Below are 12,653 nucleotides of genomic sequence, written 5' to 3' on the forward strand. Positions count from 1 at the left end.
GTGCTCACTTCAGCCTAGCATGTATCTTGCTTATGGAACCTGATTGCTCATCTATAACCCTTTCTAGAATGTAACTTCCTTAAGAATAGAACTCTGCCTTATTCTCAGTTGTAATCCTAGCACCTAGCACAGAGCCAGGCAAATAGTAGATAGTAAATTTTTACTGAATGAATGAAAACACAAATATAAAGAAAATGTATATTTGATGTTATGGAAATAAAACATAGGTATGAAGAGAAATATTTTACCTAAAATACATACATTTTAGGGTAAGTAGACATTATTTTTATGTATGTGTTACATTATTCACATCGCTGTTATCCTACATTAACAAATACAGGTCTACTACTTTAGATATCATTTGAAGAACAACATAGACTCCATGTAGGAAGGCTTGGTATATGGAAGATATGAAGTGTGATTTTTGTTCTCCCATGGGAATCAATGCAATTATTGATGTTAATAACAACAAGAACAACCATTAATAATATGTTCAATACATATATAGTATTTTTGGTTGAAAAAATGGAAACCAAAGGTTTGAAAACATAATTTTCTTCTAGAGTTTCTGCACAGACTAGGCATCAGAAAACATATGTTCCAAAAGTGTGTCAAGGGTCACCATGGAAACCACAGGGCACAACATTTGTGTCCCAGGCTTCTGGAACACTAAGGACCGAAAGAACGTGAGTGAGAGCAGGGGAATTTAGGAATCCGTTGAGGATGCCTGAATGGGTTTGTTGGCCCTGATCACACTCCAGAGACAGGCATATGGTCACAGGAAATCAGAAATGAAAAAGGACATTAATTTGTACCCTGTGGAGTTCTCTTCGGTTGATAAAAAGGACTTCTCTGTGAGTGTATATTTTAATTATGCTGTTAGCTAGGAGTCAATTAAATTACAATACCTAGATCCAAATAGTTGTATTCATTTGAGACTTATGAAAATTAGATTTTGGAAACAAGTTAGTATTTCTTAATCTATGCTTAATATTACTAAATATTTGTATTTATTAATACAAATGCCAGGCTGTATTTGTACAGCATCATATTTGTACACAGTGTCTAGCATCACAGCATGAAACTCACATTTAATTTTACTGTTATTCTTGTGAGTTAGAAATTATTATAATTTCTATTTAATATCAGAGGAAACTGAGTCCAAAACAATGCATACAGGTGGTGGGAGAGAGATGCCTGAAACCCAGGCTTCTGATTACAAATCTAGCATTTTTTCACTACTCCAGGCTGCAAAGGAACTGATTTGTGAATCCAGGTGATTCACATGAGTTCATCTCCTCACATTTTAATTACTCATTTATTTGTCCATTCTCCAAATATAGACTGAGCATGTATTTTGTGTGTTTCCTCATTTATAAAATGGAAATAATAATATACCTACCTGATAGGCAACCAATGTGAGAACTGAGATATAAACTACTGTGCTTGGTTTTAGATGAAACTGAGCTATTAACTACTATTATTTTCCTGCTAGAAATATGTAGAGTAGAAACATTATTAAATGTGAACATGGAAGTGAACATTCAAAACTTTAGATTATGGCTGGGTGCGGTGGCTCATGCCTGTTATTCCAGCACTTTGGGAGGCCCAGGCGGGCAGATCATGAGGTCAGGAGTTCGAGACCAGCCTGGCCAACGTAGTGAAACCCCGTCTCTACTAAAAATACAAAAAACAGTTAGCTGGGCGTGGTGGCGGGTGCCTGTAGTCCCAGATACTCAGGAGGCTGAGGCAGGAGAATTGCTTGAGCCCAGGAGGCGGAGCTTGCAGTGAGCCAAGATCACGCCACTGGACTCCAGCCTGGGTGACAATGCAAGACTCCATCTCAAAAACAAAACAAAACAAAACAAAACAAAACAAAAAACCTTTAGATTACAATGTGTAGCTCACTAATATTTCTCAGCATGGCTATGATGGTGATGGTTGGAGAGGAGTGGTGTGGGAAATATTATCTATTTTTGGAGTAAAAATGTTCACTTATTTTTTCTGTAAAAAGAGTATGAATGGTGTAGGTGCCGCGGCTCCCACTTGCAATCCCAGCACTTTGGGAGGTCAAGACAGGAGAAATTGGCTCTAGCTGAGGACTTCAAGACCAGCCTGGGCAACATAGTGGGACCCTGTCTCTACAAAAAAATCAAACAGCCAAGTGCAGTGGCTCATGTCTGTAGTCCCAGCTACTCTGGAGCCTGAGATGTGAGAATCACTCAAGCTCAGGAGGTTGAGATTGCAGTGACCTGTGATGGTGTCACTGCACTCCAGCCTGTGTGACACAGTGAGACTCTGTCTCAAAAAAAAAAAAAGAGTAGTAATGACAAATAAATATAGATGGATAAATTCTGTAAAATTTAAAAAATGTATTGAGTTGTTAACTTGTTTGGTAAGTATAGCAAACGGACAATAAATTGACTATTCTGAAGTATATTGACCTCATGGAACTTTCTTTTACCTTCTAAAACTGTACCATTCTTTATTGACTGCATTAGTCAAGAAGAAGATGAATATTGAATTGACTTATTTTATTGTGAACATTAATGTTCACGATACCAGTATTTCTTAAACTGTATTTTGTAGAATGCTGGTATGCCATTAATAAATCACAGGGTTGAAAACAATTCAAATTTCTATAGAAGCCACACAAGAACAATAGCAATGGCAGATAATGCACCATCTTATATTGTTTCATTTGGAGATTATTTCAATATTTCCTCTAAATATCTTGAAGAAAATAGTTGTAGATATTATGCATACATTATTATTGACACTTTATGGCTAAAGTGTAATAATCTATAAGTTGAACAATGTAATTTAAGCTAACTAGGGAAAAATTAGGAAAAGGTTGTTGATATTACAGCAAATAATGAATACTGGTCTTATTTCCACCAGTTATGTGAGTTTGGGAAATCAGTTACCGACTGTGGACCTCCTTCTCTTTTTTTCTCTTTTATTTTGCCATATAACTGTTTATAAAGGAACTATTTTGTAGAAGCCTTGAGTGCTCATCCACTGCCTTCCACTCCCACCCCCATATTGGGCTTGTGCTAAATCCCTTGAGTTGGATGGAGTCAGTTTGAAAACTGGAACTAGCTGATCTCCCAGGTCCCTTCTGGTTTTTACTTCTTTGATTTTGGTTTGGAATTCTTAAACAGGCATTGGAGATTTGTCTGATACAGAATGTGGCTGGGTTAGGCTAAGGTCTTATCATTTGTGGGCAGGCTTCTGGAACAGAACCGTTTCTGAGTCATGCTATTTATTTTTGGCATTCTGGTTCTACTGTAATAACTTTTTTATTATATGTATTTTACTAAAAGCTGTTTTAAATTATTTTTGGGATCAAAAAATTGTCAAAATATGTATATGAATAAATAATTCAAATTACCTTGAATATCAAAGCACTCAGCAGCACAGGTTTCTACTACGTGTTTCATACTTAAACTGAAAATTAATTTCCAGAAATAATTCGAAGTATGTATTCTATATTTTCTTTACATTCTTTGGTAACTTTGTATCACTACTGAATAAACAACTAAACGAGTATGTTCTAATGATACATTCTAATAAGAAATTATGATAATTTTAAAAGAATACACTATGTAAACCACATAGCTGTCAGGCCTTTGACAATCTTGAGCTCATTTTTCCTTGCCCTCTTCCAGCAAGAAAGAATATTTTCCACCAGGCGCAGTGGCTCATGCCTGTGATCCCAGCACTTTGGGAGGGCGAGGTGGGCGGATCACGAGGTCAAGAGATCGAGACCATCCTGGCCAACATGGCAAAACCCTGTCTCTACTAAAAATACAAAAATTAGTTGGGTGTGGTGGTGCATGCCTGTAGTCCCAGCTACTAGGGAGGCTTAGGCAGGCAAACTGCTTGAACCCGGGAGGCAGAGGTTGCAGTGAGCTGAGATAGTGCCACTGCACTCCAGCCTGGTGAAAGAGGGAGACTCCATCTCCAAAAAAAAAAAAAGAATATTTTCCTTTTCTTTTTCTTGAAGCTAAATGATAAAATTTAATTCTTTTATGTTTTTCATTTCTTTTGCTCACATCTGAATCTTCCATCCATTCTTTTTTCTTTTTTCAGAACTGGCCACACCAGTTTATCACTAGTCTGCATTCAGTTCTGGGACCCACTTTATAAGAAATTGGACAAATTGGCAGAGACTGGACTGAGGGGCTTGAAGCCATATAATATAAGACAATGTTGAAGAAAATGGACATATTTGTCTGGGGAAGACTAAGGAGAAAAGGAAGGTGGTCAAGGAAACTGTCTTTGCATTTTTGAAGAGCTGTCATAAGTAAGGGTGATCAGAGGTTCTGCAGCCTCCAGGCAGAATTAGAACTAGTGGCTTTTGACATAATTTAGAGCTGCCTCCAGCAGTGAGTTTTCTAGAACTGCAGCACACAAGCATTGGTTGCAGGAGTTAGATTTAAATTCTGTCGTTTTCAGGGTGAGTGCAGTGGCTCACATCTGTAATTCCGGCACTTTGGGATCCTGAGGCGGGTGGATTATTTGAGGTCAGCAGTTTGAGACCAGCCTGGCCAACATAGTGAAATCCTGTCTCTACCAAAAATACGAAAATTAGCTGGGCATGGTGGCACACGCGCCTGTAGTCCCAGCTACTCTGGAGGCTGTGGCAGTAGAATCGCTTGAACCTGGGAGGTGGAGGTTGCAATGAGCCCAGATGGTGCCACTGCACTCCAGCCTGGCGACAGAGCAAGACTCCGTCTCAAGAAAAAAAAAAAAAGTTGTTGTTTTCAAACTCGACACTTTTGACACTTACCTGCTGAATTTCTGTGTGTAGTATTACCTTCCTTTTGTGCAGTTGAGCGATATTTAAAATCTGTTAGTATTTCCTTTATATGTGAAATGCCTTCTTTATTGTTTCTTTAAAGTTCATTCCTTAAATTTATATCAAGCTGGGTGGTTGGAAAAGCTTCTTCCATTATCTTCCCTCATAGACTGTAAAAGTATGCCTTTATTATGAAACTACAACCAACAGGAACTTTGACCTCATGGTAATTGAGAGAATAAAGTGTTTTATGATCTCATTAGAACCTTGTTATGTATTATATGTGTGCTGTGTGTGCATTATCTGTTTCATATTTTTCTTGTAGAATTTTCTATACCATTTAGAATGGCTTAGAGAGATTTGATTATACTGACACTTTCCTTCCATGCAATTTTGTTGTTGTTTGTTTGAGACAGGGTCTCACTCTGTCGCCCAGAGACACTGCACTGCTGGAGTGCAGTGGCGTAATCATGTAATCACAGCTCACTGAAACCTCTGCCTCCCGGTTCGAGCGATTCTCCTGCCTCAGCCTCCTGAGTAGCTGGGATTACAGGCATCAGCCACCACATCTCGCTAATTTTATTTTATTTTTTTGAGACAGAGTCTCTTTCTGTCACCCAGGCTAGAGTGCAGTGGCACGATCTTGGCTCACTGCAACCTCCTGAGTAGCTCGGATTACAGGCGTGTGCCACCACACTCAGCTAAGTTTTGTAATTTTTTTTTTTTTGAAACAGAGTTTTGCTCTTGTCACCCAGGCTGGAGGGCGATGAGGCGATCTCGGCTCACTGCAACCTCTGCCTCCCGGGTTCAAGCGATTCTCCTGCCTCAGCTTCCCTAGTAGCTGGGATTACAGGTGTGTGCCACCAAGCCGGCTAATTTTTTTGTATTATTAGTAGAGTCGGAGTTTTACCATATTGGCCAGGCTGGTCTCGAACTTCTGCTCTCAGGTGATCCACCTGCCTCAGCCTCGCAAAGTGCTGGGATTACAGGCATGAGCCACTGCACCCAGCCAACTTTTGTATTTTTTTTTAGTAGAGGAGAAGTTTCACCATGTTGGCCAGGATGGTCTCAAACTCCTGACCTCAGGTGATCCGCAGGCCTTGGCCTTCCAAAGTGCTGTAATTACAGGTGTGAGCCACCATGCCCAGCCCCAAGCAATATTTTAAAAAACATTACTTACAGAGTTTTATTATCTTTGTAAAAATGCTAAGGAAAAATAAACATTTTCATTTGAACTTAAGGACTTGTATTTGTTAGGTGATAATTCATTCCTCATGATCAAAATTTTAAGCAGGAGAGTTATATAAAAAAGATTTTTGTAAAGGATCATTTTGGAAAATAACAAGAGGGTGTTCAATTATATCTGGCTTCACCGAAAGTGTAGATTGGAGTTCTTTTCATTAGACTATTTACTTTGTGAAATTAAAAGTTCATGAATTGGATGAGAACTCTAACTTCTATTTCTAATGCCCTTTTTCTAACACAAAACTCATGAAAAATTGTTGGGGAATTTGAATTTAGATTCTGGAAGAATTTTAAATCAGAATCTTTGGATTTATTTAGCCTTTTAAACAAAGTGGGTAAGTTTATTGAAAGATTCATATACTTCGTTTTTCTCTATCTTTCATATAATAAATACTAGATTTTTTTTTTTTTCAATAAAATAATTTGAGGCCGGGCGCAGTGGCTCAGCCTGTAATTCCAGTGCTGTGGAAGGCCAAGGCAGGGCGGATTGCTTGTACTCAGGAGTTGAAGACCATGGCCAACATGGCAAAACCCGGTCTCTACAAAAAATACAAAAATTAGCCGGGCGTGGTTGCGCAAGCCTGTAGACCCAACAATTTGGGAGGCTGAGGCACGAGAATCGCTTGAACCCGAGAGGTGGAGGTTGCAGTGAGCAGAGATTGGGCCACTGCACTCCAGCCTGGGTGATAGGGCGAGACAGTGTCTCAAACAAAACACACATTAAAAAAAACCCCACTAACAAAAACTGCAATTGGCCCTCGAAGGGCTCGCTCCCTCGGTCAGCTCTGCACGGGTGCGCTCCCTTTCTCCCTAGAGGTCAACACGCGACTGCGAAGGAAAAGGCCGCCACAAGTTTCTTGCCGTTTCTGGAGAGAGCACTCAGAGCGCATGCTCTTCGGATAGTGGGTCTGTAGCGCCATTTTCGTATGGAAGGGACGGCACGCTAATTAGGCACAGCCGTAGGACGCCCAGCGTTCAAGTTGTTCAAACAGTATCTGGAGCCTCGCAGAGACAAGTCAAGGGCCTCTTTTAGCGGGACTCCTGCCTGAAGCGCTTCAGCTGAGACTATGTGAAGAAATTCCTTTGTGTTAACCTTCTCCTTGGACCAGTGGACTCTGCTCTCTCTCCTATTCCCTCCGCCCCCGCCCAGGCTTGCTCTGCGGTCTCGCCCCGCCCCTCCGGGACCCGAGCTCTGTAAAGATTAGACATTTGTGATGCTTTTGCGCTCACAGTGGCGGCCCAGTTGAGAGGGCGCGGAGAACCAGATGGGAAACTTTTTTTCCCATGAGAACAAAGTACAAGTTATATCAGAGTCTGGTATGTGTAGAGGAAACCAATACATGTACTGTGAGCTAGGAGCTGGGGCTTCTTTTTCAATTGTATTTTTTATAAAGATGCAGACCCTCTCAGTGTTGGGCGTGGGGGGTGGTTGAAATGTTAGCTAGAGGCGAGGCAGGGCACGGAGATCTGAGGTTTTTACGTGTGTGTGTGTGTGTGTGTGTGTGTGCGCGCGCGCGCGCTCGCGCGGCAAGAGTTTAGAAGAGCATGGATGAGTGGGCGAGAAAGAAAGAGAATGGGAGAGAAAAAAGAAATCTGGAGTGGGACAAGACTTAGTGGGTGCCGAAAAGAAAGGGGGCGCCGGCGCATCCTAGCCTCCGAGGCCGCGACAGAGCCCTTGGCGATGTCCACTTCCAACGCCGCCGTTTCATTCATAAGTTTCTGGCCTAGAGGCCCCGCCCGCTCCCCTGGGCCGAGAGCCCCATTTCCTGAACAGCAATTGGTGGACGGCAACAAAGCCTTAGCAACCGGCTCCTAGTGACCCGCGGGGTGCCTGGTAACTGGGGCTGCTGCGGAGAAAGGAGCCGGGCTGTCCCTTTAAGGGATGGCCGCGGAGTCCTGAAAGTGGAGGGGGCTGAGGGAGGGCGGGGAGGAAGGTCTGGGGGCGGACCCAGGGGGAGGAGGAGGAGGAAGAGTAACTGCTGAAAGGAGGTGGCGAAGGAGGAGCCGGAGCAGCTGCTGCCAGCCCGCGGGCACTGAAGTCCTGCCGGCAGCCGCTCGAGTAGCCACGGGCGCGATCGAGACCAGACGTCTCCTCCTCCATGATCACTTTGGAAGCCGGGGGAAGACTTTGCCCTGCCGTGAGAGCTGGTCTGCGTTTCCCAGGCGCGGCGACGGCGGAGCAGCAGCTGCAGCAGCCAGGTCCAAATAGGAGCGGCCACAGCCAGGGGCGTGTGCGCCCCGCGCGGAGCGGGCTCGGGTTCCCCTCGGAATGTCCCCGGGGCGCCCGGCGCGCTGACCCCGAAGCCGCCTCCGCCTTCGGCGCCTGCTGCCTCCCTCGGCCAGGCTTGGTGTTCGGGACTGTGAGCTTCCTGGCTCCTGGGCAGTGGGGAAGCCCCCGGAGGCGAGCGACCTCAGCTGGCCACGACCCAGCCCTCCCCAGTGCGTATCTCGCTTAAGATGGCAGCGGAGTCAGGGGAACTAATCGGGGCTTGTGAGTTCATGAAAGGTGAGGAGCAGCCGCCCCGCATCTTCCAACGCTCTTTTGCCCCCAACTCTTCACTTCCCGCGCCACTGTCCCCACCTTCTTCTGAGGCTGCCAGTGTCCTGCAGCCGCTGCGCGCGCTCTTGTCCCCTCTCGGGACTCTCCTTTCTCCGAGGACCCCCTGCTTCCGGCTTCTCTTTCTTGTGTCCCTTGCTCCCTCTGCAGTTCCCTCGGATGGCTTCTCGGCCTCGTAATGGGACAGCACCGGCTTCTCTGCCCGGACTCCGGCACTCAGCAGTTCATGGGGAGCCTGCTCCGGTTGCTCACCGGTCGCCTTTATTCCACCATCGCAGGCTTCGGTTTTCGGGACACCCCCAACCACACCCCCTGAGTCTCTCTCCGTTCCTCTTTTTCAAATCTCCGAAGCCGCATGGGGGAGGCTCACCTCTTTCTTCCCCTTCTCGCAGCTGCTGAGGTCTGGAGATTTGGGAACCAAACTTGCACCTCCAGTTCTGCGGGTACCCCCCTCTCCTGGCTACTCCGCTGGCCTGAAACAAGGGAAATGTGGGTGCTCTGCACCCCGCTGAGTTCCTCGGTCAGGTCTTCCTCTTGCCTAACTGTTGTGCTCTTGAGTCTCTAGCTTTCTGGGAGAGATGAGGTTTCTGCAAGAATTCCACGTGTTGATGGGGTCTTTAAATTGAATCCTTCGTATGTTATCACCCCCCTTCACTTCCACTTCCCTACTTCTCATATGTTTTTTTCTGTCTTTTAAACTTGTCTTTCAGATCGGTTATATTTTGCTACTTTAAGGAATAGACCAAAAAGCACAGTAAATACCCACTATTTCTCCATCGATGAGGAGCTGGTCTATGAAAAGTAAGTTTCTGTTTTTTTTTTTTTTTTCTCTTGGCCATTCAGCTTGTTCTTTGACGAGGAAACACTATGCACTTTTATTCATTTTCCCCCAGTGATTTGAGTAACAATCCCAATGTTTTAAGGCTCGGGTGCCTGGGGAGAAGTTCAGGGAAAATGGACAATTTGAACCTTTCAACACCTCAGTTCTTTTAGACATCTATCTGTTTCAGTTCTTCCTACCACCACAGCAAACAGCAACTGGAGATTCCTAACACTCCCCAGAGTAGGACCAGGGAGACACACTATCATTGCCAGACTCTGTAATTGGCCTGTGAATCAGTCACTAAGTATTTATGGAGTGGCCATAGGGTACAGGGCAGTGCGTGTATTACAGGTGCTTGAGCTTTATAGTTTACAAGGCTTCTGTTCTATCTCAGGATGTTTTTGTTTGTGCAGCTCTTTTTCAGAAAGTGGGACACATTAACTGCAGGGAGCTGTATCAGAGTCACATCTATGACTAACATTTTATCTGACATATTGATTCTTTTATTTGGGTACCCCAAACTTTTTGATATTATTTTCTTTGCTTCTGATGAAATGATGTAGCAGTCCTGATTTATTTTCTTTGACTACTTTGCTTCTGTGGGATTAAGATTTGAGAGTGTAAAATAAAAGTAGGGAACTGTTTTCTGTAAAAGACCACTAATCTACAGGAAAAAGATATCTTAATACTTTAGGTATAGCAAAACATTAATTGAACAGAGATAAATCTTTATTCAATATAAGTATCAGATAATAAGAAATAAGGCTGAATTGACTTGGTTATGTACTTTTATGAAAAGAGCTGGTGTTTCAGAGGAGTCTAATATATTCTATTTTAAATGTTTAAATTTTCTTTCTTGTTGTCTTTACCAAATGTGCAGATAAATGAACATAGTTAAATGAATCATAATTAGCTTCCTTGGACTTGTGTTGTTAGAAAGGTTATTGGCAGTTCTGCCTAAGGATTTGTGGGTACTACCAGGTCTCCGAAGAGTGAGTGTTCTGGACCTTCAACAGCATATCTTTTATTTGGGGGAAAGCAATCTTTGTCACTTCATCATAGAGGTTCTTGAAATTGAGGTCTGCGACGTTTCTCTTAGTGGTGCTGGGAGGAGGATGCTTCTTGAATGGCTAAAGTAAGAGTGGGAATGAAAGAGCCCTTTGCTGCTGCTCATGAATGCCCAGAGTTGCTGAGGCAAAGAGGTCTGAGTCTCTGGTGTCAGATTACAGCTCTGCTTCTAGACAGAATGGAGTTATGTGCGGCTGTGTACCTGGATGATGTCACTGCCAGCAGTGTTTATTGAGTGTTCACTCTGTTGTTGGGAATGTGCATTGTTGTGCCTCTGTTTTTGTGATTTTAGGGTTTGGGGGTCTCTCATGAGTCTGAGAGTGGGAATGGTGTATATGTCATTATGTTCAATTCTATAGTAACTCACATGCCAGAGGTTGTTAATATGTTAATATGTCATTGAATGAGCTCTAGCCATGGAGATCTGAGTCACTTCTCTTGGGATTGCTAGGTGATAGATCTAGCAGAAAATTAAGCCAACTAAAGACTGTGCATGATGGCTTTTTGATTTTGGTATTGATAGATGAGGAAAATGTTTAATGTGATTTTCATGTTGGTATTTTGGGATAGGCCTACAAATCACATTCCTCTTAGAGTCTACTGTTTTTCTGGTATTTTACAAGGAAAGACTTGCTGGAGAAACCATCCAATTTATATTGTGAGTTTGAATTGACATTTGAAATATGATGAGGACTCCAGCCTGGGCAGAGTGTGTACTTTTCTTAGTTTGAACTTACCCTTCTGTGCCACAGTAATGGCTGTGGCTCTGAAACCTCCAACTCCATCTTTTTTGTTACCCCGACATATTACATTGTGCTAGGTGATGCAGAGAATAAAACAATGTTGAATGCACATGTTACCTTCGAAGAGCTCCAAGCCTGTAGGGAAAATAACAGAACTGCAGTTTGAGGTATAGGAAAGATATCTGCCAAAAGAGAAGTACAATCTCTATGCTAGGAGAGGAATTCACAGGGGGGTGGGGGCACATCTGGTGGAGGGGTTCAGCAAAGGCTTCGTGGAAGAGTTAAGATCGGCTTGAAGGATGGACAAGGTCTTATCAGGCAGAGATGTGAGAGGAGGGATCTTAGAAAACAGCAAGTGTGAGGAGGGGAGAACCTTGGGACGTGTGTTCAGGGAACAGTAAGTCCTCCAGTTTGCCTGGTGTGTATTCAGGGAACATGTAGGGCATGGAGAATGTGAAGTTGAAAGGTTGGCTGGGGACAGAATGAATGTCAGGCTGAGAAACCTGCAGTTTCTTTGGTACACCATGGGACTCTTGAGGGATTTGGGGCAGCCATGGTATGACTTCATCTGTGCTAATTACAAATAATGGGAATCATTTATTGAGCATTTAAATGTATGCCATATACTGTTCTAGGTGCTCGTAACTATTAATTCATTTTGTTTTCACAACAATTCTATGAGGCAGGCACTATTATCCTTATTGTACAAAAAGTCATAGAGAGGCTGGGTCACTTGCCCAAGGTCACAGAAGTAAAAGTAGCAGAGCTGGAGTTTGAAACCAAGTCATCTAGTTGCAGAGGACATATATCCTTCTCAAAAAATTAATACAGTAGCATCACTTAAGACAGGTTGTTGAGGAGATAAGAGCCCACTTAAAAAAATTCAGAGGGTATCAGGCATGGTGGCCTTCGCCTGTAATCACAGCAATTTGGGAGGCCGAGGCAGGTGGATCACGAGGCCAGAAATTCAAGACCAGCCTGGCCAATGTGGTGAAACCCCATCTCTACTAAAAATACAAAAATTAGCTGGGTATGGTGGCACATTCCTATAATCCCAGCAACTCTGGAGGCTGATGCAGAACTGCTTGAACCAGGACCCAGGAGGTGGAGGTTGCAGTGAGCTGAGATCACACCACTGCACTCCAGCCTGGGCTACAGAGCAAGATTATGTCTAAAAAAAAAAAAAAATTCAGGGGGAAGAAACAAGTACCTGGATTAGGATGGTAACAATGGTGATGGACAGAAGGAATCTTAAGCCATGTGACCTGGCAACACAGGAGGGTGGGGTGGAGGGGTGCTGAGGAAAAAGGGGAGTCAAAGAAGTCCTTAAGACGGCTTGGGTTGTGGTGAGCCTGCTGGAGCTCTTAACTGAAATAAGGAAGGAGGGTGGAATAATTGGGTTTGGTGGGAAGA

The 12,653-nt window shown here is 43.6% G+C and overlaps 1 protein-coding gene across 8 annotated transcripts in view; it reads left to right on the plus strand.

The window, feature by feature from the left end:
* Positions 1 to 675: 675 nt before the first annotated feature.
* Positions 676 to 12,653, plus strand: part of CDC14A (cell division cycle 14A) — a 170,873-nt gene continuing 158,895 nt past the window's right edge. For 4 of the 8 annotated variants that reach the window (XM_021921270.2, XM_021921283.2, XM_009213707.3 and 1 more), the window contains exons 1-2: positions 7,919 to 8,555; positions 9,317 to 9,407. In XM_021921270.2, the coding sequence (XP_021776962.1) occupies positions 8,507 to 8,555; positions 9,317 to 9,407 (140 nt within the window). In that variant the 5' untranslated portion in view covers positions 7,919 to 8,506. Of the gene's footprint in view, positions 855 to 7,262; positions 7,367 to 7,918; positions 8,556 to 9,316; positions 9,408 to 12,653 lie in introns of those variants that run through there. The other 4 variants (XM_021921267.2, XM_021921258.2, XM_021921278.1 and 1 more) reach the window with 3 other exon arrangements.

This window comes from Papio anubis, chromosome 1, assembly GCF_008728515.1.
Source record: "Papio anubis isolate 15944 chromosome 1, Panubis1.0, whole genome shotgun sequence".
Lineage (NCBI taxonomy): Eukaryota > Metazoa > Chordata > Mammalia > Primates > Cercopithecidae > Papio > Papio anubis.